This window comes from Sus scrofa, chromosome 12, assembly GCF_000003025.6.
Source record: "Sus scrofa isolate TJ Tabasco breed Duroc chromosome 12, Sscrofa11.1, whole genome shotgun sequence".
NCBI lineage: Eukaryota > Metazoa > Chordata > Mammalia > Artiodactyla > Suidae > Sus > Sus scrofa.
Genome location: NC_010454.4, coordinates 33,396,387 through 33,415,517, shown reverse-complemented (window position 1 = coordinate 33,415,517; position 19,131 = coordinate 33,396,387). Strand labels below are relative to the sequence as shown.

The 19,131-nt window shown below is 54.4% G+C and overlaps 1 protein-coding gene across 1 annotated transcript; it reads right to left on the bottom strand.

The window, feature by feature from the left end:
* On the bottom strand, positions 5,123-19,045 carry AKAP1 (A kinase (PRKA) anchor protein 1). Its single transcript, NM_001204773.1, is given in 12 exon segments — positions 5,123-5,197; positions 5,587-5,649; positions 5,882-5,955; positions 7,661-7,728; positions 8,399-8,549; positions 9,854-10,031; positions 12,012-12,139; positions 12,960-13,086; positions 14,823-14,956; positions 17,424-17,609; positions 17,612-18,371; positions 18,374-19,045. Coding segments are annotated over 12 exon segments (2,616 nt in total).

Below are 19,131 nucleotides of genomic sequence, written 5' to 3'. Positions count from 1 at the left end.
AAAACGTGCTAAGATCAATACATATGCAACCCTCTAATGTGCTTTTCTTAGAAATGGACAGATAATACAGGCAAATTTTTTAAAAGGTGGAGGGAGGCAGCAAATAAGAAAGACAGAGTTGAATGATTTATAAGTTGAATTTAATAAGGACATAGAACTTTATCCCAAACAACAATATGCATTGTTTTCAAAAATGGGGGAACATTTTCCGTGATCCCCTCCCCTAAAAATCATTTTAAAGTTCATCTAGAGAAATACATGCACAAAAGAACCTAGAACTTTTTGGAGTTCCCGTCGTGGCGCAGTGGAAATGAATCCGACTAGGAACCATGAGGTGGAGGGTTCGATCCCTGGTCTCCCTCAGTGGGCTAAGGATCCGGCATCGCCAGGACCTGCGGTGTAGGTCACAGACACGGCTCAGATCTGGTGTTGCTGTGCTATGGTGTAGACCAGCAGCTACAGCTCCGATTCGACCCCTAGCCTGGGAGCCTCCACATGCTGCTAGTGTGGCCCTAGAAAAGGACAAAAAGACCGAAAAAAAAAAAAAAAAAAAAAGACCCTAGAACTTTTTGAGTAAGACCATATCCATGAGGCTGTTCGTATGGGTACGATGGTGATCAATGGATAGTCCATTCTGGTGCTGTCCAGTATGCAGCCCCCAGCAACTGCTGAGCCCCTACGCTGCAGTCTGAACGGATAGGCTGGAAGTGAAAATACACACACCAGATTCCAAAGACTTAGTATAAAAACACGGTAAAATATCTCAGTATTTCTTGGAGTCCCCTGGTGGCTCAGCAGGTTAAGGATCTGATGTCATTGCTGTGGCGTGGGTTCAAGTCCCTGGCCCGGGAACTTCCAAGCACTGCAGAGTGTGGCCCAAAAAAGGGGAACCAAATAACCTCAACATTTCTAAAGTCCATTACACGTTGAAATCATGGTTAATGACCTATTATGACTTATAATTCATCTGTTTTCCCTTGTATGAGCTTCAGGAATTTCCACTCTACATGTGGCTCCCACTCTTGCCTATTGGATCGCGATGGTCGAGAAATGGGCCTGGGTTTCCAATTTTCTGTTTGTAACTTTAGACATTGTATGGAGCTTATTTTCCTTTAGAGATCACGAGTTAAGTTTACGCTTTGCTAGAGCTGCAGCTTTCTGATTTTTTTACATCAATTTTATTTATTTATTTATGTATTTGCTTTTTGGGGCCACACCTAGAATGGCGTATGGAAGTTCCCAGGCTAGGGGTCCAATCGGAGCTACAGCTGCTGGTCTACACCACAGTCACAGCAATGCCAGATCCGAGCTGTGTCTGCGATCTACACCACAGCTCATGGAAACACTGGATCCCCAATCTTCTGAGCAAGGCCAAGGATCAAACCTGCATCCTCGTGGATGAGTCGGATTCGTTTCTGATGCACCACAATGGGAACGCCATATAAATTTTAATTTTTCAAATAAGCAAAAGAATGGATCTCTGCCGTCGGTGTTTATTTACGAGTCAGGTTTCTAAACTTTCCCGTGGGCTGGTCAGTTAGCCACAGTGGTGTTGGGTGGACAGGGAACGTTGCCACAGAGCTGTGGTTGAGAACCCAGCTTTGGGTCTCAGCTCAGTTCTATCTGCAAACCACTGTCTAGTCCCATCGTCTGTGTCTGGGGTCAGGACCTGCCACAAGGGGTTATCAGTGAAGACTAAACATTACCTGTAAAACGGCATGGCACCTGCCAGGAAGTTCTCCGAAACAAGGTGGACCTTGTTTGATCTTAAGCCCGTGATGGTTAGATGCCACCTCTTAGCTGTACCAGGCGCAGGAATAACCTGCATCCATACTGACACCCCACTAGGTCTGGCCACTCCTCCAGAACCCAGCAGGGCTCCAAGGACAGCAGTGGGTGGGGTGACAGTCCACACAGACACCTGCAGTGAGAACAGCCTGCACCCTCTAGCTTCTGGGCTCAGTCTCCCACAGCTCCCACACTCATCTCTCTTCAGCCCCCGGCTTTTCCAGAGTTTAAGTTCACACTTAAGCTGTCCCTGGATGGCCCACAGGTAATTCAAAGAATGCATTAAAAATGTACTTGCCCAGAGGGCCGCCATCTGGCATGGTGGAGCAAGGACCCCTGTAAATCCACTCCTCAGTAAAAGCAACCAGATTACCAACAAAATTGTCAAAATCAACTTTTTTTTGGGGGGGTGGCATGCCCGTGGCATGCGAAATTTCCCAAGGCCAGGACTGAAGCCATGCCACAGCAGCAACCCAAACTGCTGCAGTGACAACACTGGACCCTTACTGCAACGCGCCACGCGAGAACTCCATCTTTTTCAGAATTCTGGAAATTAATCAAAGGTCCACAGCCAGCTAAGAAATATGTATTCAGTGAATACATGCCCTTCAACTTCCACATCACTTTTCCTCCGATATTCCAACCCTGAAAGCTGAGCCCCAAGACACCAACCACAGCCCACTTCCTCACCCCTCCACGGCTTGGCCTCCCCTTCCCCCCAAACTGGGGCTTTCCCCAAGGATCCTGACCCCATCACTTGCCACCCCAAGAGCCATCCCAAAGGAAGCATGTCTCTTGCTGGACCACCGTGGCTTTGGTCTCTCTCCGCTCCTCCACCTCCCCCACCCTCTCCCTGCACCACAATCACGTGGTTCCCAAAGAGAATGCCAAACCTGCGTGCCAGGCTTTGTAAGCTCACCCCAAACTAGCCTGAAGGCTCCCTGACACCCTTATCCCAGGCCAACGATGTAAGTTGTAGAGAAAAAGCTTCAACCTGAATATAGGCCGGCTTGGCCAAAGTCACACTGTTGCTGGGGGGTGGCGGAGATGGGGGGGGAGACTTAGGGCTGCAGGCAATTAAGACTGCATGAGAGCTAGCTGTGAGCCAAGCTCTGTACAAGCAGGGATATTTCCATGTCATTGCTTTATGAGGTTGGTACCATCATCTGACCCTACAGAGGGAAACTGAGGCTTTTATTTTAACCACTTAGTACCCACAGCCAAGGAGAGAGGCAGCAGCTCAGTGGGAGATGCTTTCAGTGGAAGGACCCTCGGGCTATCTCAGCTCTTAGGAGACCCCTGGAGGGGTGGGCAACCCAAAGAATTGAGAGGCTTATGCTCCCAAGGGCCTGAGCCTACTTTTAATAGAAGATCAAAACTTAGTTCTGCTTTTGCCATGTAAATGTAGGTATTTTTAATGTCTCTCTTAGCACTCCAGCACATTAAATAACCTCACAGATCCATTAAGAATACACAAAGGTGAAGGGGGGTCCCTTTGTGGCTGGGAGTTCCTATTGGGGCTCAATGGAAACAAATCCCACTAGTAACCATGAGGTTGTGGGTTCAATTCCAGGCCTTGCTCAGTGGTTTAACGGTCTAGGATTGCCCCTTGAGCTGTGGTGTAGGTCGCAGACACGGCCCGTATCTGGCGTTGCTGTGGCTGTGGTGTAGGCCAATGGCTACAGCTCCAATTGAACCCCTAGCCTGGAAACCTCCATATGCCCTGCATGTGTCCCTAAAAATACAAAACAAACAAACAAAAAACCAAAGAATTGGGGAAACTTGTGCTTTAACTCAAGCCTGGTTTTTTGAGACCATCTTTGGAGGAAGTCAAGAGGCTTGGCTGCCACCTTGTGGAGCAAAGGAGGGGAAAACGCCAGATGGAAATTTCTAGCTAAATCATCTTCTAAGAGCCAAGGGTCTCCTAATTTTTCGTTGTTGTCTTTTTAGGGCCGAACCCACAGCATATGAAGATTCCCAGGACTGGGGTCAAATCAGAGCTGTAGCCACTGGCCTATACCACAGCCATAGCAACGCCAGAGCCAAGCCGTGTCTGCGACCCACACCACAACTCACAGCAACACCTTAACCCACTGAGCGAGGTCAGGGATGGAACCCGCATCCTCATGGCTACTAGTCAGATTCATTCCTGCTGTGCCACGACAGGAAGTCCACGGGTATCCTGATTTAGATGGGACCCTACAGCCCACCACACTCACAACCACCCCTCTTGACTCCCCAGTCTTTTTCACCATGGAAAAAAAATGGACTCAAAGCTACAGCGTATACAATTTGAAATTTATATTAAGTTACTTAAATTGTACAATGCTGAAGTCAATCTATAAAAGGTGAAGTCAGTCTATAAAAGAATCAAACACACACCACTGCAGATAATTCAATGAGTTGCTTTTTTCTTTTTTTTTTTTTAACAAATTTGTACAGAAAAAAAAAAAAAAAAAATCCCCGGTTCACAACCTATACCGTACAGGCACCCTGTCCAGTACACAGGAAGGGATGGGAGGTGGGACAGGCAGTGGTACCCAGAACAAGGAGCCTCTGCTCACAGATGACTTGGGGTGTGGGAAAAGTCGTGAGTTCCCTTTGTTCTCCAGTGTATCTTGTACAAAATATTACAATTTTAAACATATTTACAGAGTTTGCACAAATAGAAAATGGTTACAAAGTACAATCAGGCTTGGCGAGATAACAGCTCCCCCCCGCCCCACGGACTGAGGCGGGAGGTGTGATTGCTTCGTATGTACATACATGTGCATTAAAAAGTCTGCCTTCTTAAGACACCTAGATGGAGTTTATAAAAAAGGGTTCAACAACATAAATTCATTCATAAGTTATGCAAGCGATTGATGCCAATCGGTCAGTTCATGTCTTGCTCCCTGAAGAAAGATCCAGAAGGTAAAAAAAAAAAAAAACGTCCCTGAAGCAAGCAACACAGCCAGTGGCCTGTCTTCTTCAGGGGTCTGGGTCTGGGTCTGGGTCTGGGTTTAGGAAGGGAAGAGAAGAAGGGAGGAACGAATGGAGGGGAAGCAGGACAACCTAGTTGAGAGTGTTCTTCCATTTTTTTTTTAAACAGCTTGCAACCGGGTTAAGCCGACTGGCCTGTTAGAGACCACCCCATGGCTTTGAAAAGAACCCGCAGGTCCTTCCTTGTCTCAGGGACGAAACAGCTCGACAGGACGACAGTAGAGAAAGAAAGGACTCTCTGGGGAGGACAATGTTTGATGTACATTAATTCTGATGTAACGTCTTCGCCTTGAGTGCCAAGCCCAAATTCAACAGTGCAAAAAAACTCTCCAGAGGTGGCGTGGGGACGGGGTCAGAGGCTCGCATAGTAGCTGTCCACCCACTGAGCAAGTCCTCGCTCCACCAGCGACCGGTTTATCAACACCACCTAGGAGAGAAAGTTCCCGAGAGAGCTTGGCCACAGCCACCAGGGGCCACTTCTCAGGCTGGCATGGGCTCCCGGGGCTGAGGGTCAGGATGGGCATGACTCATCTTCTGGGCCAACAGGGAGGGGATTTACTTACAGGCACTGCTGGCATGGAAACAGGCTTTTCAATACACTGAGGTCATCTACGCTTTAGTACCATGAGATGGAGGAGAAAAGCCAAATGGACCATGTCCAGGAAGGCCCACAGACTTTCTATTGTGGGGACTGTCACGTGCCCTGTAGGATGTTTAGCAGCCTCTACCCACTAGGTGCCACTAGCGTTATCACCCCCGACTACGGCCACCCAAAGCGTCTCCGGACATTAGAAGGGAAAGGAGGACAGAACTCACTTCATCTCCAATCACACTCCAGAGCTGAATCAGAGGAAGGCCAGTTGGGCTGTAACTCGTCACCTGAAAACACACACACCCACCCAAAGAAAACCCCCCACCATTATTGAAAAGCTTCCCCTTGCACCTGCCCCCTTAAAGACTGCCGGCCGACCCGGGGTGTGAGCCCCAGGAAGGCGGGCCCTGAAGGTCAGGTCCCAAGAAGCCCGGAGAGGTGAGCAAGGCCGTGTGGGGGGATGCCAGGTGGGGGGGGGGCTGCTCAGGGGGACCCCTGCCTCCCAGCCCGGCCGCACACCTGAGCCAGCAGTGCTGTGTTTCCTGTCATCTCGCTCATAGCTGCATCCGCTTCGGGGGAGAAGTGGTCATCATCTTTAGGGGAAGGAAAAGCAGCGTTTAGCCTCTGACGGCGGCCAGGCGCTCCTGCCACGCACACCACTTGCAGGTGCCTTCTGAGTAGAAGACGTCGCGCGCTGCCCTGGACTTCACTTCACAGGCACAGAGCCCCCACCTGTGCCAGGTTCAGAGCCGCAGGCCTCCCGGGGACCCCAAGCGGGTATGTTCAGGGTGCCTGCTGCCTGCCAGCCATGGGGGGGTGGAGGGTGGAAGGGACAGGAAGCCTGCCTGGGGTGGAGCTATCACCGCCAGCACCTGTCTGGTGGCCGAAGGGGCCGAGCCCATCGTGGGCGTTCGCGCACTGCATCAGGATCATAGCCTCACGGGTGAGACCACGGAGACGCGGACTGACGGCCGAAGGTCAACCAAGTCCCAGAGGGATGGAGGTGGAACTCAGCTCCAGGCAGCAGGCCACACAGCCCAATCTGGACAGTGACTAAGTGGGCCGGGCACGTGGACCACATTCTTTGTCAGATCACACAAGTCACGTACCAAGAGGGACCCAAGCAGAGAGACAGTGGGGGGGGCGGGACCTAAGGTCTGAGAACACCTTATGGAGGCCCCCCTGCTGGGCCTGGACAGTCTGCTGAGAAGGACACGACCAGAGAGGGAGGCCTGGCAAGGGCAATAAGGGACAACAAAACGAAGCCTGGGCCCAGGCGCCGGCCAACAGGACTCTGGCTCCACCACGGTGCTTTTAAAGCATCCCCGCGCTGTGGTCAAGTAAGAACAAGGTCAGGGAGGGCGAACCGGGCAAGGGAGGAGCGTGGCCCGGGCCCTACAAATACACCCTAGGAGCAGGCCGTATGCAGCTGCTACCTGACCATCATCCTCAGACCAGTTCCTGGGTGTATGGAATTCCCTTGGCCTGAAAGAAGGCGCTACCCCGTTTTCCAGAGGCCAGGGTGGGGCAGTGAAGCTAAGTCACTAGCTCAGGGTCACGTGCCAGTCCCCTTCCCTCGGGAGGTATGATCACTACAGTCTAAGACCCCACGCAGGTGAGTGAGTGTGTGGTCCCCACAGCCCCGGGGGCCTCAGTATCTGCGCTCGACCCTGGATCTCAACGTTGTTCTAGGAGGTGCCTCTATTGGAAGCCACTCAAAGTCGGAGGCCCGCGTAGAGTCTAGAGCATTGGCCTCACTAGAGAACTAGTTAGAAATGCAAATTCTAGGGCCTCAGCCCAGACCTATCCCATCAGAAGTGGAGTGGCAGCAATCTGTTCGCTTAAGCCCTGTAGGCAAGAATGAGGATCCCAAAGAGAAAGACCTACTTCGGGGACTTCCTTTCGTGGCTCAGCAGCTAACAATCCCAACTAGGATCCATGAGGATACGGGTTCGACCCCTGGCCTGGCTCAGTGGGTTAAGGATCCAGCATTGCCGTGAGCTGTGGTGTAGGTCACAGATGCAGCTCGGATCTGGCATTGCTGTAGCTCTGGTGAAGGCCGGCAGCTACAGCTCCGATTGGACCCCTGGCCTGGGAACTTCCATATGCCACGTACACGGCCCTAAAAAGCAAAAAAAAAAAAAAAAAAAAAAAAAAAGAATCTGAGAACTTGAAAACAGATTGACAGAGATTATGAAAGCTGAAGAACAGAAAGAAACAAACAAACAAAAAGAACTACTTTCGACACTTGCGTACATCCCCAAAGCCAGAGGGCCCCCCACCCTACCCTGCCGTTACCTGACAGGGGCATCACGCTGTCCAGAAGGACCTCTGCTCCCTGGAACGGCAGGGTCACAAAGTCAGACTAGAAAGGAAAGCAAGGCACAAGCTGAACATAGACCCCAAGGCCAACGCACCCCAGACTGATGTTCGCCTTCTTCTTAGCGCCCCGACCCCGCAACCCAGGGTGAAGCCACTCACGGGCACACGGCAGGCTGGAACTCCCGGCTTGCCTAAACCCAGCACCCGGTCTTGCCACGAGGTGGCTTCAGAGGTGCTGCTTGCACCCAAATCCCAAAGGGGAAGCCTGCCACACTTCTGCTAAATGACCCTTGGGGAAATTCCTCCACCAGACAGGCCTTTCCAGCTCTGTTTGACTGAGGCAAGCATGGAGTTTGTTTGTTTCTTTTTTAGGGCTGCACCTGTGGCATAGGGAAGTTCCCAGGCTAGAGGCTGAATCGGAGCTGCAGCTGCTGGCCTACACCACAGATGCAGCAACACCGGATCAGAGCCGAGTCTGCGACCTACCACCACGGCTCATGGCAACGCCAGATCCTTAACCCACTAAGCAAGCCAGGGATCAAACCCTCGTCCTCACAGACACTATGTCAGGTTCTTTACCCGCTGAGTCTCAACGGGAACTCCGAGGTTGCTGACATCATACTCTGCTCAAACAGAGTAGGCAGCAGCAAGGCAGAATTAACCCTCGTTCCAGGCTGCAGCTCTGCAGCGGTCACACCCCAAGCGCCGACTCACCGAATCTGCCGGAGCACATCTACTTTCACTCTCTTGTATCCACCGTAGTCAACGTAGCGAATCTCCACTTCGTTGGTCTCCTCGTAGGAGGCCACCACTTGGGCTCGCCACCAGGCACCGTCCACGCCCGGGGCAGCACAAATGACCGTTACTGCGGGGCAGGAAGAGAGCATGTGCAAAGGCCTGGCCAGGGCAGGGCAACAGCGAGCAAGTCCCCGATGCCTCCCCAGAGCTCAAGACTGACCAAGGGAAGGACCTGGACAGCCTGGCGTGTGTGCTGCCCAAAAAAGCCATCCAGAGCAAAAATTATTCGCCCAGCTCTGTTCATACTCTGAGAGTTCCTAAAGCCACAGGTGGACACAGAGAAACTAGAATAAACCAAGGAAATTCCAAAATTCATGGAATAGACCACCAGCCCGTGCTTTATATTCTTAAGGGAAAGTGCCAGAAAGCACTGGGAACCTCCAAGAGCCGCAGATCCCAGTGACTGGTGCCTAAGGACCTGCTCTGGCCCATGACAACTCAGTTCGAGGCTGGTTAGAAGGCACCCCAAATCCCACTTCTCTGGCCTTTACTTCAGGAAGGTGCTGAGAGCACTAAAGCCCAGGGCAGCCAACCGGGCCAGAGAGCAAGTGTCCCTGGAGTCACCAAACCCTCCCTGGGGCAGCAGGATGGGGGCCTGTGGCACAGGTGGCAACACCATGTCCTGACTCTTAAAAGGCAGCCCTGGTGCTGTCACCTCCTGGCTTCCAGTTTGGTCTCTACTGCGGGGTTGAAGCGATGTCAGAGAAGCTCACAAAAAAAGAAGTCCTCAGTCCTCCAAAAGAAAACCCATACCAAATTCAACAGGCATTTGAAAGGTTTTCCTCATGCCTTGAAGCCCACCGGGGGCTCCAGGTTAGGAGTCCCTGATGGAGGGGGGGATAGAGGGTAAGGGAGACGTTCTGACATTTGATTCCCAACACAGGTAAACAACAGGGAACACGTGGACAAGTCACTGACTTGAGTCTCAGTTTTCTCATCTGTCAGCTGGAGATGATTCAACCCACCCCAGGACTTGGTGGCCTTTCGGGCTCTGCTATGGGATCTGCACCCGCACCAGGTACCGTATATGTAACACATAACTGTAGCCAAGCCTAATTCCTAGATCAAGGGGGCACCAACCCCATTCAACCCCCTAAGTAGTGAGTCAGGACCTGAATCCAGGTGTACAAACTCTGAGACCTCCTCCCTCTGTTGCCAATGGAAACGCCTGCTTGCGCTAGCCAGGATTCAGCCAGTGCACGCTGTGCCAACAGCAAGAACTCAGGGAGGCTGTTCCCATGAAGGGCTCCAGAACAGCCTCCTCTGGGTCAAGACCAAGGGCAGAACAGCAGGGAATCCCCGCTCCAAAGTCCACCCCCAGCCTGGCCAGAGCTCAGGCTTCTTCCCTTTGACCCTCAGGGCACGACTTACTTTCTACTGGGGTGGGCAAGGTAGGGATCCCAGGCTGGGAGTAGCAGAGGTACATCTGCTGGTCCAGGCTGCGCAGAGCATGGAAGGTGGGATGCGTGTGCTGCTGCACAAACAGGTGCCCGGCATTGACCTGGTTGACCACGATCACCTCCACGGTGATGCCATCCGGGAGCATGAGCTGTATAAAGGGGAGGGGCAGCAGGCATTGGAGCAACCCTTCTTGGGCCTGGGATAAGAGACCTGGGGCGAGTCTCTGAACCGGCACATCTCTGAGAAAGCCACAACAACCTAAAGCCTCATGGCAACCAGATGGCAGAGGTTCAAGGAAAACTATTTCAGCAGTGGAAAGGGTTCGGCCCCACTGTGGTCCTTGCCCTGCAATACCACCGGTAACCACTAGAGGCAGCCTCAGCTCAGGGTGGGCACGGCTCCCAGGAGCTGTGATGTAGCGTCCAGCCTCCCACTGGCTTGGGCAGAGCCTCCCTCCCCTACTTCTTTTGAACAGTCAATCTGTAAGACCCAGGACAGGCAAACAGGAATAAGGTGGCCACTGAGAGCAAGAATAAGAGGTAGTCAGGCCCTTAGGACCCCCAGTCAGCTCCTTTGGCCCTGCAGCTGACCCCAAGAGCTACGGTTTGACAGCCATCTCTCTGCTCTGTCTTCTCACCAGCAAGCAGCAGCCTCAAGTCAGGTCCACTGTCAAAGGCCACAGAGTCTGAGTCACCTGCTTTCTCTATGCTCCTCCCAATTCATTCCCACTCTGGGATTTGGAACAGGTAGGTTTGCTCAGGACCAGGTTCCACACTAAAGACTGGTCCTTGGAATGCCCGTCATGGCTCAGTGAGTTAAGAACCCGATTAGTATCCCTGAGGACGTGGGTTTGATCCCTGGCCTTGTTCAGGGGGTTAAGGATCCAGCATTGCTGTAAGCGGCAGTGTAGGTGGTAGATGTGGCTCGGATCCAGGGTTCGTCATGGCTGTGGCGTAGGCTCCAACTGGACCCATAGCCTGGGAACTTCCATATGCCACAGATGCAGCCGTAAAATGGAGGGGAAAAAAAAGAACTGTACTTAAACATGCCAGTTTCCTGGATGCTAAGGCAACATCCAGGTGCTCTGGACACAGGAGGGCCTCTACTCCACCTCCCAGCCAGGTGGCCGCAAGGGGCCTCTGGCTGAGTCCTCCCCAGGCCCGCTGGGCTGCACAGGGTACATGGGGAGGAAGCCTACCCACCACTCAATTACTTAGAGACAAGTGGCTCCAGGACTAAGACTCATGGGCAAAACCCTACGATTCAGAAGTGAAGCAGCCCTCTCTCAAAACATCCACGGGAAAGGCAAGGGACGCCCACCTCTTCCCCCAGGACACAAGGGTCTTCTTTGTGGGGAGGAAGATACGGAACCAAAAGGCCAAGCGCCCTAAACAAAGTCCAGGGAGGCCTTCTTCCTGGAGCAGCACATGTGAAATGCCGTGTTCTTAGTTGAGCACCCTCTATTCCCAGTGAGGTGAGGCTCAAATAGAGCTGGAGGCACACAGCTCCTGGGACCCTGCAGCCCCAGCACACAGGGCCCCCGAACTGTCAGCTCCTCCTCCTGCCAGACTCCGGGGCTTTCAGGGATGGGTGCGTGATTCTTCTCCTTTCTAACCAAGCCCCCCACCCCCCACCCCATATCCCATGAAGAGAGAAGGGGAAGGGCTCTATCGCCAGGGCCACCACTAGATCTGGCCTAACAAGGAGGACATAGCAAGGTCACAGGAAGAGCCCATCCAAGCCCACAATGCCAGGACCTACTCAGGCCTCAGAGATGCTGGGCTGTGACCCCACACACAGCACCTGCTTTACGGAGTCCCAAGCCAGCCTGCACACACCTTGTCTGAACAGACTGTAAGCCTTTCTAGGCAAATGCCTTCAAAACACAAAGGGTGTCCAGGTGGCAGAGCCAGGGCAAAGTGGTCCTTCCAAGCAAGGACCCAGAGGCCTCTGGCTTCCTGCCAGCACTCCAGCCCCCAACCCAACCCAACCCAACCCCAGAGAACACAGGCTAGAAGCAGAACTCGTGCTCCTGGCTGTCCTGTTCCACGATCCTGGGAGTGTCCTGTAGGGGTAGGTTGGGGAAAAGAGGCACAAAGTGGCCCTGGCCCCCGGGGGGAGTGCTCACCCAGGAAGTCATTGGAAGAGAAGGCAGTGCCAGTGAGGGCAGTGGGGGGGCATAGATGTTGGTGAGGTTCAGTTCCTTGAACTTCTTCCCAATCAAGTTCAGCGCCTTGTCTACGTGATGCTGAGAACCTAAATGGGGATGGAAGCAGGACGGTCACGGGGAGTGAGACAAACAGCAAAACCAAACTCACGCACACAATGCATAAGACTTTAGTTCGACTGCATCAATAAGGTGCCAAAATGCCAAACACCGCCTTAGGACGAAAGGCTTCTAAAGAAGCTCAAAGCCTACTGACCTTTCAGATGAGACCTTGGAGTTCCCGTTGTGGCTCAGCAAAAACGAACCCACTAGTACCACGAGGACACAGGTTCGATCCCTGGCCTCGCTCAGTGGGTTAAGGATCCGGCGCTGCCGTGAGCTGTGGTATAAACTGTAGACACAACTCAGATCCTGCGTTGCTGTGGCTGTGGCGTAGGCCGGCAACTGCAGCTCCAATTCAAACCCTACCTGGGAACTTCTGGCGGATGTGGCCCGAAAAAGACAATCAATCAATAATAAATAAAAATAGAGAGACCAATTTTTGTAACTAGCCTCCTGAAGGCCACAGGAGCCTGCCAACAGGGAGGCCCGGCCTTCGTCCACCAAGGGGAACCTCACTTCCTCTGTGAGGGAGCCCAGGGGCGGCGGCACCACCAACCCAGGACCCCTGACCTGCCAAGTACCAACACTTTTCCAGGCCAGATGTGGGGAGACCCAGTCCCCCCCTCAAGCTCCAGAAGTGGAGATGAGGGTAAAGGGAAGATGCAGCCACCCCTTCACCTGGGGCGAGAAGCGGGGCTTTCTATTCAGACTTAGATTCCAAAAAGGGAGCACCGGGGACTCAACCTGCTTCAGGTTACTAACATTTCAGGGAAGACAGCTCAACACAGGGCAGCAGGTGCCACTGACCTTCTATGTGGCAGATCTGGATGTTCTGGGTGTAAGGCAGGGTGGAGATGTAGATCTTGGCACCAGACGTCTGCTTCAGGAAACTCACATACCGTCCCTGCTTGCCAATCAGCCGACCAACGAGGTGCTTCCAGGGAGAAAGACAGACAGGCACCTTAATGGGAAACCAGGTCCCTGCATCCCCAAGACGCGCTTTTGTTTCACACCAGGTCAGGCTCAAACGTGCCGCCAGGCACTGTTTTAAGCACTCACATGTACTCAGAGTAAATGCATGAAACCAACAGCATCTGTTGATACAGCCAGGGAACAGGCCCAGAGAGGCTAAGTGACTCGCCCGAGCTCACACAGCTACTAAGCGAGTGACTGGGCAGCATGGCTCCAGGACCTGGCAGTCCCCATTTCATCCCTGACAGCGGAGCCCCAAACGAAAAGCTGCCAAGGCAGTCGTTTCTCCTGCCAGATCCACATCATGAGATGTTTCATTAGCACAAGGTTCAATTTATGAGTCCTCCACCTCTCCAAGTCTTCTCAGGTCTGAAGATAAACGAGCTCGATTTGAAAATAAAGGACTCTCTGCTGTGGCACAGTGGGTTAAGAACCTGACTGCAGCAGCCTGGGTCGCTGCAGGGGCGCAGGTTCAATCCCCAGCCCAGTGCAGTGGGTTAAAGGATTCTGAGTTGCCGCAGCCGTGCCTCAGATGCACTCCCTGGCCCGGGAACGCCCAGATGCCGCAGGTGCAGCCATAAAAAAGAAAAGGAAAAGGTCTTAGAAAGAACCCCTGAGCGCCTGCTGCCAACTCCAGAACACAGACGCCCCGCAGGCCAGCCAGGTGGAGCCAAACTTCGCCACAATGTAGGGCAACCTTTGAGACAACTTCCAATGACCCCACCCATCGGGCTCCTAGGGACAAGGTCCTTTGGCCCCAGAACTGCCTGGATGTGCCCTTTGCAACCACTGAAGAAGAGGCCAGGGCTGCCAGCAGGTCCCTGGGGGAGGCAACAACTGAGGGAGCTGGCAGCCCGGGTCAGAGCAGCCTGCCTGACCCCGAGTTCAAACCCAGCCAAGTCTCCACCGAGGCAGGAGGCTAAGAGCTCTGGGAGAATGCAGTGGGCCAATTATTTCTGAGCTCCAAAGATAAACATCAAGATCAAGCTAATAAGATGCAAGTTCGAAAAGCAAGAAGCTAGAAACCGCGTCAAGCGCCCTGGAATTGGGGGAAACTGAAGTAAATTGACATTCGCACAATGCATAATGCAGCTAAGATTACATTTTCAAAGAATAACACAGGAAAATTAAGTTGTTAAATATTTAAAAGCATTAATTAAAGCAACATAATCTCAGTTTTGTTTAAAAACCACAGGGTGCAAGATGAGAAGGAAATAAAAGTCTTCCCAGTCACTCTCGGGGGTAGGATTAGAGCGGATTTTTTTATTTTCTTCATACATCACTGTACTTCTCAAGCTCTCTACCACACGGATTTATGCTGTGCTCAATTATAAGACACACTCTGTGCTGGTGAGCATGAGCAGAGCAGTGAGGGAACGCCTGGCCGGCCCCTATCCTCAGCCAAGTTTTGCCAGCATCCCCAAACAGATCTGAGCACCACAAAAAAAAAAAAAAAAAAAGCCCCAGAGGAGGGGAGTCCGGCTGGGGCTTTGAGAAGGACTCTCCTGAGGGAGCTGGAGGAATTGTCTTCGGCAGGGGGGCTCTCTGGACCTTGGCAAAGTTGAGCACTCCCTGCCCTCCAGCCTCTGGCTCCCTGACGGGGCAGCTTCTGGGTTTCCGGTGCCTTCTTCGGAACCCCCCCCCCCCAACAAGCCTGGTGACCCCAGGCCTGGGGACATTTCAGCCCGCAGCCCTTACCTTTGGCACCTCGATCTCCCAGATGATGAGGTCGACCTTCTTGGGATTGGAGCCCGCCTGGGCATTCTGGAAACCGTCGGGCTTCCGGGGGCCACAGCAGCCGTCCACCGAATCCATGCTGTTCCCGTCCGAACCTGCAGGGGAGGAAGCAGCGCGCACAGACACCGGCCCAGGGCAGTTAATAACGCACGACTTCCAAACTCACATTCCCGGGAGGCCCCTGCCCCACGCCCCCCTCCTCAGGCTTGGCAGGTGACTGTCCACTCACAGTCTAGAAGGAGCAGAGCAGCCCCACCGACAGGAGGACTGGGGGTGTAGCTACACCTAATTTTAGCCCGTCATTTACAGTCCCACTTGCTTTAATTGGCAGCCGCGCCCAGCACAGCTGCTGGAGCAGAGACAAGTGGTGAACTGGGAAGAAAGAGGCGCTGGCCCAGGAAGCGGGAGTGGGGGGGGGGTCCGTGGGGTGGGGGAGGGGACAGGCCAGCTGGTCCCGTGACCTCAGTGCCCGCTCTTAGGTGTGCAGGGCTCCATGGAGACCAAACGGCCTCAGCTGGTCTACACCCTTCCAACTATGCGGCCCCTCGGACGAAGGGCCCCTGGTCCCCAAGGCCCAGGCCCAGGCTCACAGGCGGTGGCTGCCCGCCAGACAGAGCCGAGAGCCCTCCCTCGCTCTCATCCCGGACCAGGCCCTGCCGAAGTGGGGGAAGGAAGGAGGCCCCCTTCCCTCTGCTGAGGCCTGACCGTGCACCGCTTGAAGGCTCTTCTGGGCTCACCGCAGGGCTTTAATCCCTGCTCCGAACTGAGTAAAAGCCGCTCCACTCCCACGCGGGGTTTGCCAAGTGGACTGGCACAGAAAAACAGGGGCCAGACCAGCTTGAGAGAGGTGGCTCTGGCTTAACCATGGACGACAACTCAATTGCCAGGACAAGATCACTCCTGAGAGCCTACCAATGAGATTATCTTCCACATGGTTTCGCCAAACCCTGGCCATAATCCTCGGCCAAGTAATCCATGTTCTGCCGGGATGCAGAGGCAGCAGGCTTTACCTCCTGCTGAGGAAGAGTCACCTCAACGCGACCTCCTCCCGCAGTACCAGGGGCTCAGGTGGGCTTCTTGCAGGGAAAACCACCCCTCTGGAGAGAAGCCTGCTTCCACCTGCCAGAACCAGAAGCAGGTTGACGTGACCCCCTCACCCCTGTCGGAACAAGGACAGAACAGGGCGGGCCTGTCATCCCGTTAACACTTAGACCCCACCAAGACTCCAGCAGGCTGCACTCCATGGCCAACTCCTGCACTCCACGGCCAGCTCCACTCAGCTGCGTGGTCCCTGGGCCACTCTAAGCTTCGACGTCCTCACACACAAGGCAGGGCTCCCAAGAGGACGTGTGGAACCTGGCACAGGTGAGTGCCGGGCGGCTGGCTCTCCCAGGCTTCCACCTGTCAGCCCTGCATCTCCCACCCACCACCATGGCTCTTGTCGCTGCAGCCTGAACACACCTGAGGAGCTACTACAATCGAAGTGGAGTTGGCGTGATGAGACTGAGGGGCAAGAGGCTAAGGGAAACGCTTTATGCGTAAAATGATTTTAAGATGCTTTAAAATAATTTTAAAGATATACACACATCCCTGAAGTTGGGTGCATCTCTGGCTTTCTACACTCATGATCAGCATTTTTTTTTTTCTCTTAGAGGTACACACAAAACAGTGGTGTCTTAATAGCATCTTACAGGTGACAAAATGTAGCGTGTGGTACATGCCAAATGCTGCCGAAAATAATAAAATTTCCAAGGGAGAGTCCCAGCCTTCCTGGAGCAGAAATGGTTACAGAATGGCTTCAGGACAAGCAGGCTGGAGACCCACAGAGGGCATCCATGGCCTCTTTCCATGAGATACATAAAAATACCCCAGGGAAGCTGCAAAACCAGGGTCAGGAGTTGCTGACCTGTGAGTTAGCGGTCTGAACTGTCTACGCTGGGGTCAGCACTCGAAAAACCCAGTGGACACTTCGTTACCAAAGTGCCCCTTTCCCGGGGGTGGAACCGCAGCTGCACAGAAAGGAAATGGCTGAGGCTCTCTGCGAAGGATTAGGTGACAACAACGCGCAGGAAGGCGCGAGCCAGGGCTGTGGCCATTCTCTGGGCACTTACCCCGAAAGAGCTTCTGGAGAAGGAAAGCAGGTGGTGAAGACATGGGAACAAGCATATGATTAAAAGGAAATAAACCATGAAAAACGCTTTCACCCATTCTTGGGATTCAAGGGAATTTAAGCTAAGGAGGCCTCTCCCTTAAAAATTAAAAAACAAAAAACACCTATTGAGAGGTCAGTGTTCGAGAGAAAGGCCCACTCAGGTTAATGGGTAAACCCAACTTTGAGCTGGTCCTTGGGAAGGGAGCAAGTTACGGCTCTTGTGGCTTTGGGGTTTGGGGCAGCTGAACTTCTCAGGGACTCACCAGCTCTACGCTGTACCCTGACTTTCTGCAGGGCGCCGGGACATGGCCTTGAGGAGAACCATCACTGCAGAAGCCGCAGCAGGAGAGGCAGCCCAGCAGCCTTTCCCAACCCCCTGGTCCTCTGAGGGACACCCCAGGCCCTCCTACCTCCCGAATGATCTGCTTCCACGTCCACGGTCCATCCATCCTCAGTCCCCAAGTCCGACAGCTCCCCCTTCAGCACCCCATTGCTGAAGGGCATAGCACTTTCTGGCAGCGGCGGGGTGAGGGCCTTGTCCCTGGGGCTGGAGGTGGTCTCTGGACAAGAGTCTTCGAGCCCCGACATGCTGATTGATCTGAGCACTGCCCAGAGGAGGCCACTGAGGGGACACCCTGGCTGGTGTTGGACACGCAGGTGACACAGGCGGCATCTTCCCCCAGGACGCCTGCCTCGTCCGGCGCCTCTCCGAGGGGGGCGGCCGGTGGGGGACAGGGGGCCAGGGACATGTGGTACGCGGAGTTCTTTGGTTTCCTGTCCTTGGTGGGGCTGGACAGAGGGCTGGTCAGGCAGCTCACATAGGTCTTTGGTGGTGGCAAGTCTCCTGCCGGCAGGTCTGCGGCGGGGAGGACGGCGTCTGCCCGGCCCACAGCTGCCTCCGCTGCGGCCAGAGCGGGCTCCGAGGCATCGTGGCCCCGCGCAGTTTTCTGGCTGGCCAGGGCACAGCTCTCCTCCTCCTTCTTCTGGAGCTGACCTGCCGAGGCCTGATAGATTCGATCGGTGATCCTGCCCATCGTGGTGGCCAGCACCTCCTCGGTGGCTTCCAAGATCACTTTGGAGATGATCTGGAAGGCGGCCTGCTCGATCTTCTCGTTTCTGTCCAGGGTCTCTTCTCGGCCGAGCTCCCGCGGGACATCTCCATGGCAGGCTCTGCCGCCTCGGACCCGGGGTGCCGCGGGCCCGTCGGCCGTGGCCAGCTCCACATGGGCGGACTCCACGAAGCCACTCAGCAACTTCCCCACAGCCTCCTGGTCCACCGCCGCCGGCGGGCTGCTCCTCCCCCGCTCTCCGCCTCCTCCCAAGGGAGCCAGGCCAGGTGCCCTGCTGCTCTGCAGCTCGGGCCCGGCTCCTGGGACAACGAACCTTCTTCCAGCCTATTTTCTCCCAGCACCGCGTCGCCAGTGCCCTCGGCCCCGCCCATCTCCCTGGCCTTCTCCCCAGGGCTGGGTGGCTCCACGGGGGCCGCGGACTGGCCCTGCTGGCCCTGCCCCACCGTCCTGGCCAGCTCCGACTCTTGCTTACACTCCTCAACCGCCTCGTGGGGAAACGGGACGCCCTTTGGGGATGGCAGGGGACACTCTAGGGGAACAGGCTTGGCTTCGTCGCCTGCCAGGGCTAGCTCCACCCTTGCACTGTCCTCTTTAAGTGCTCCTGGTCGAAATCTCGTGTCCGTGCTGTTCAGAAGGCTGCCAGAGGACTCTGATCTCCGGCGGGCGGCATGAGCCCGCAGCAGGGCTGACGGCTCCACGGAGGGCTTGCTGGCGGGGGTCGGCTCCTTTTCCGGTGGCTGGGTGAGGCCAGGGGGCATGGCCGCGACTCCAGGACAGGTGTCCTCCCTAGGGAGCGGTTCCTCGGTGGCAGGGCTGGCCCTCAGCTCCACGGTGCTGGCCTCCATCTGTTTGTCGTGGCTGCCGATGGGGTCTTTTTTACGAGAGAAAAACCACCACCAACCGAGGAGGGCCAGCATTCCGGGCAGTGCCAAGGGGAAAAGTGAACGGAATTGGATCGCCATCCTGGAGGCTTGAAGTAATTAGACCTAGGAGAACAGGGGAGAGAGAAGGAGATGCTATGAGAGCCCCGCGGGAAGATCCTGGGCAA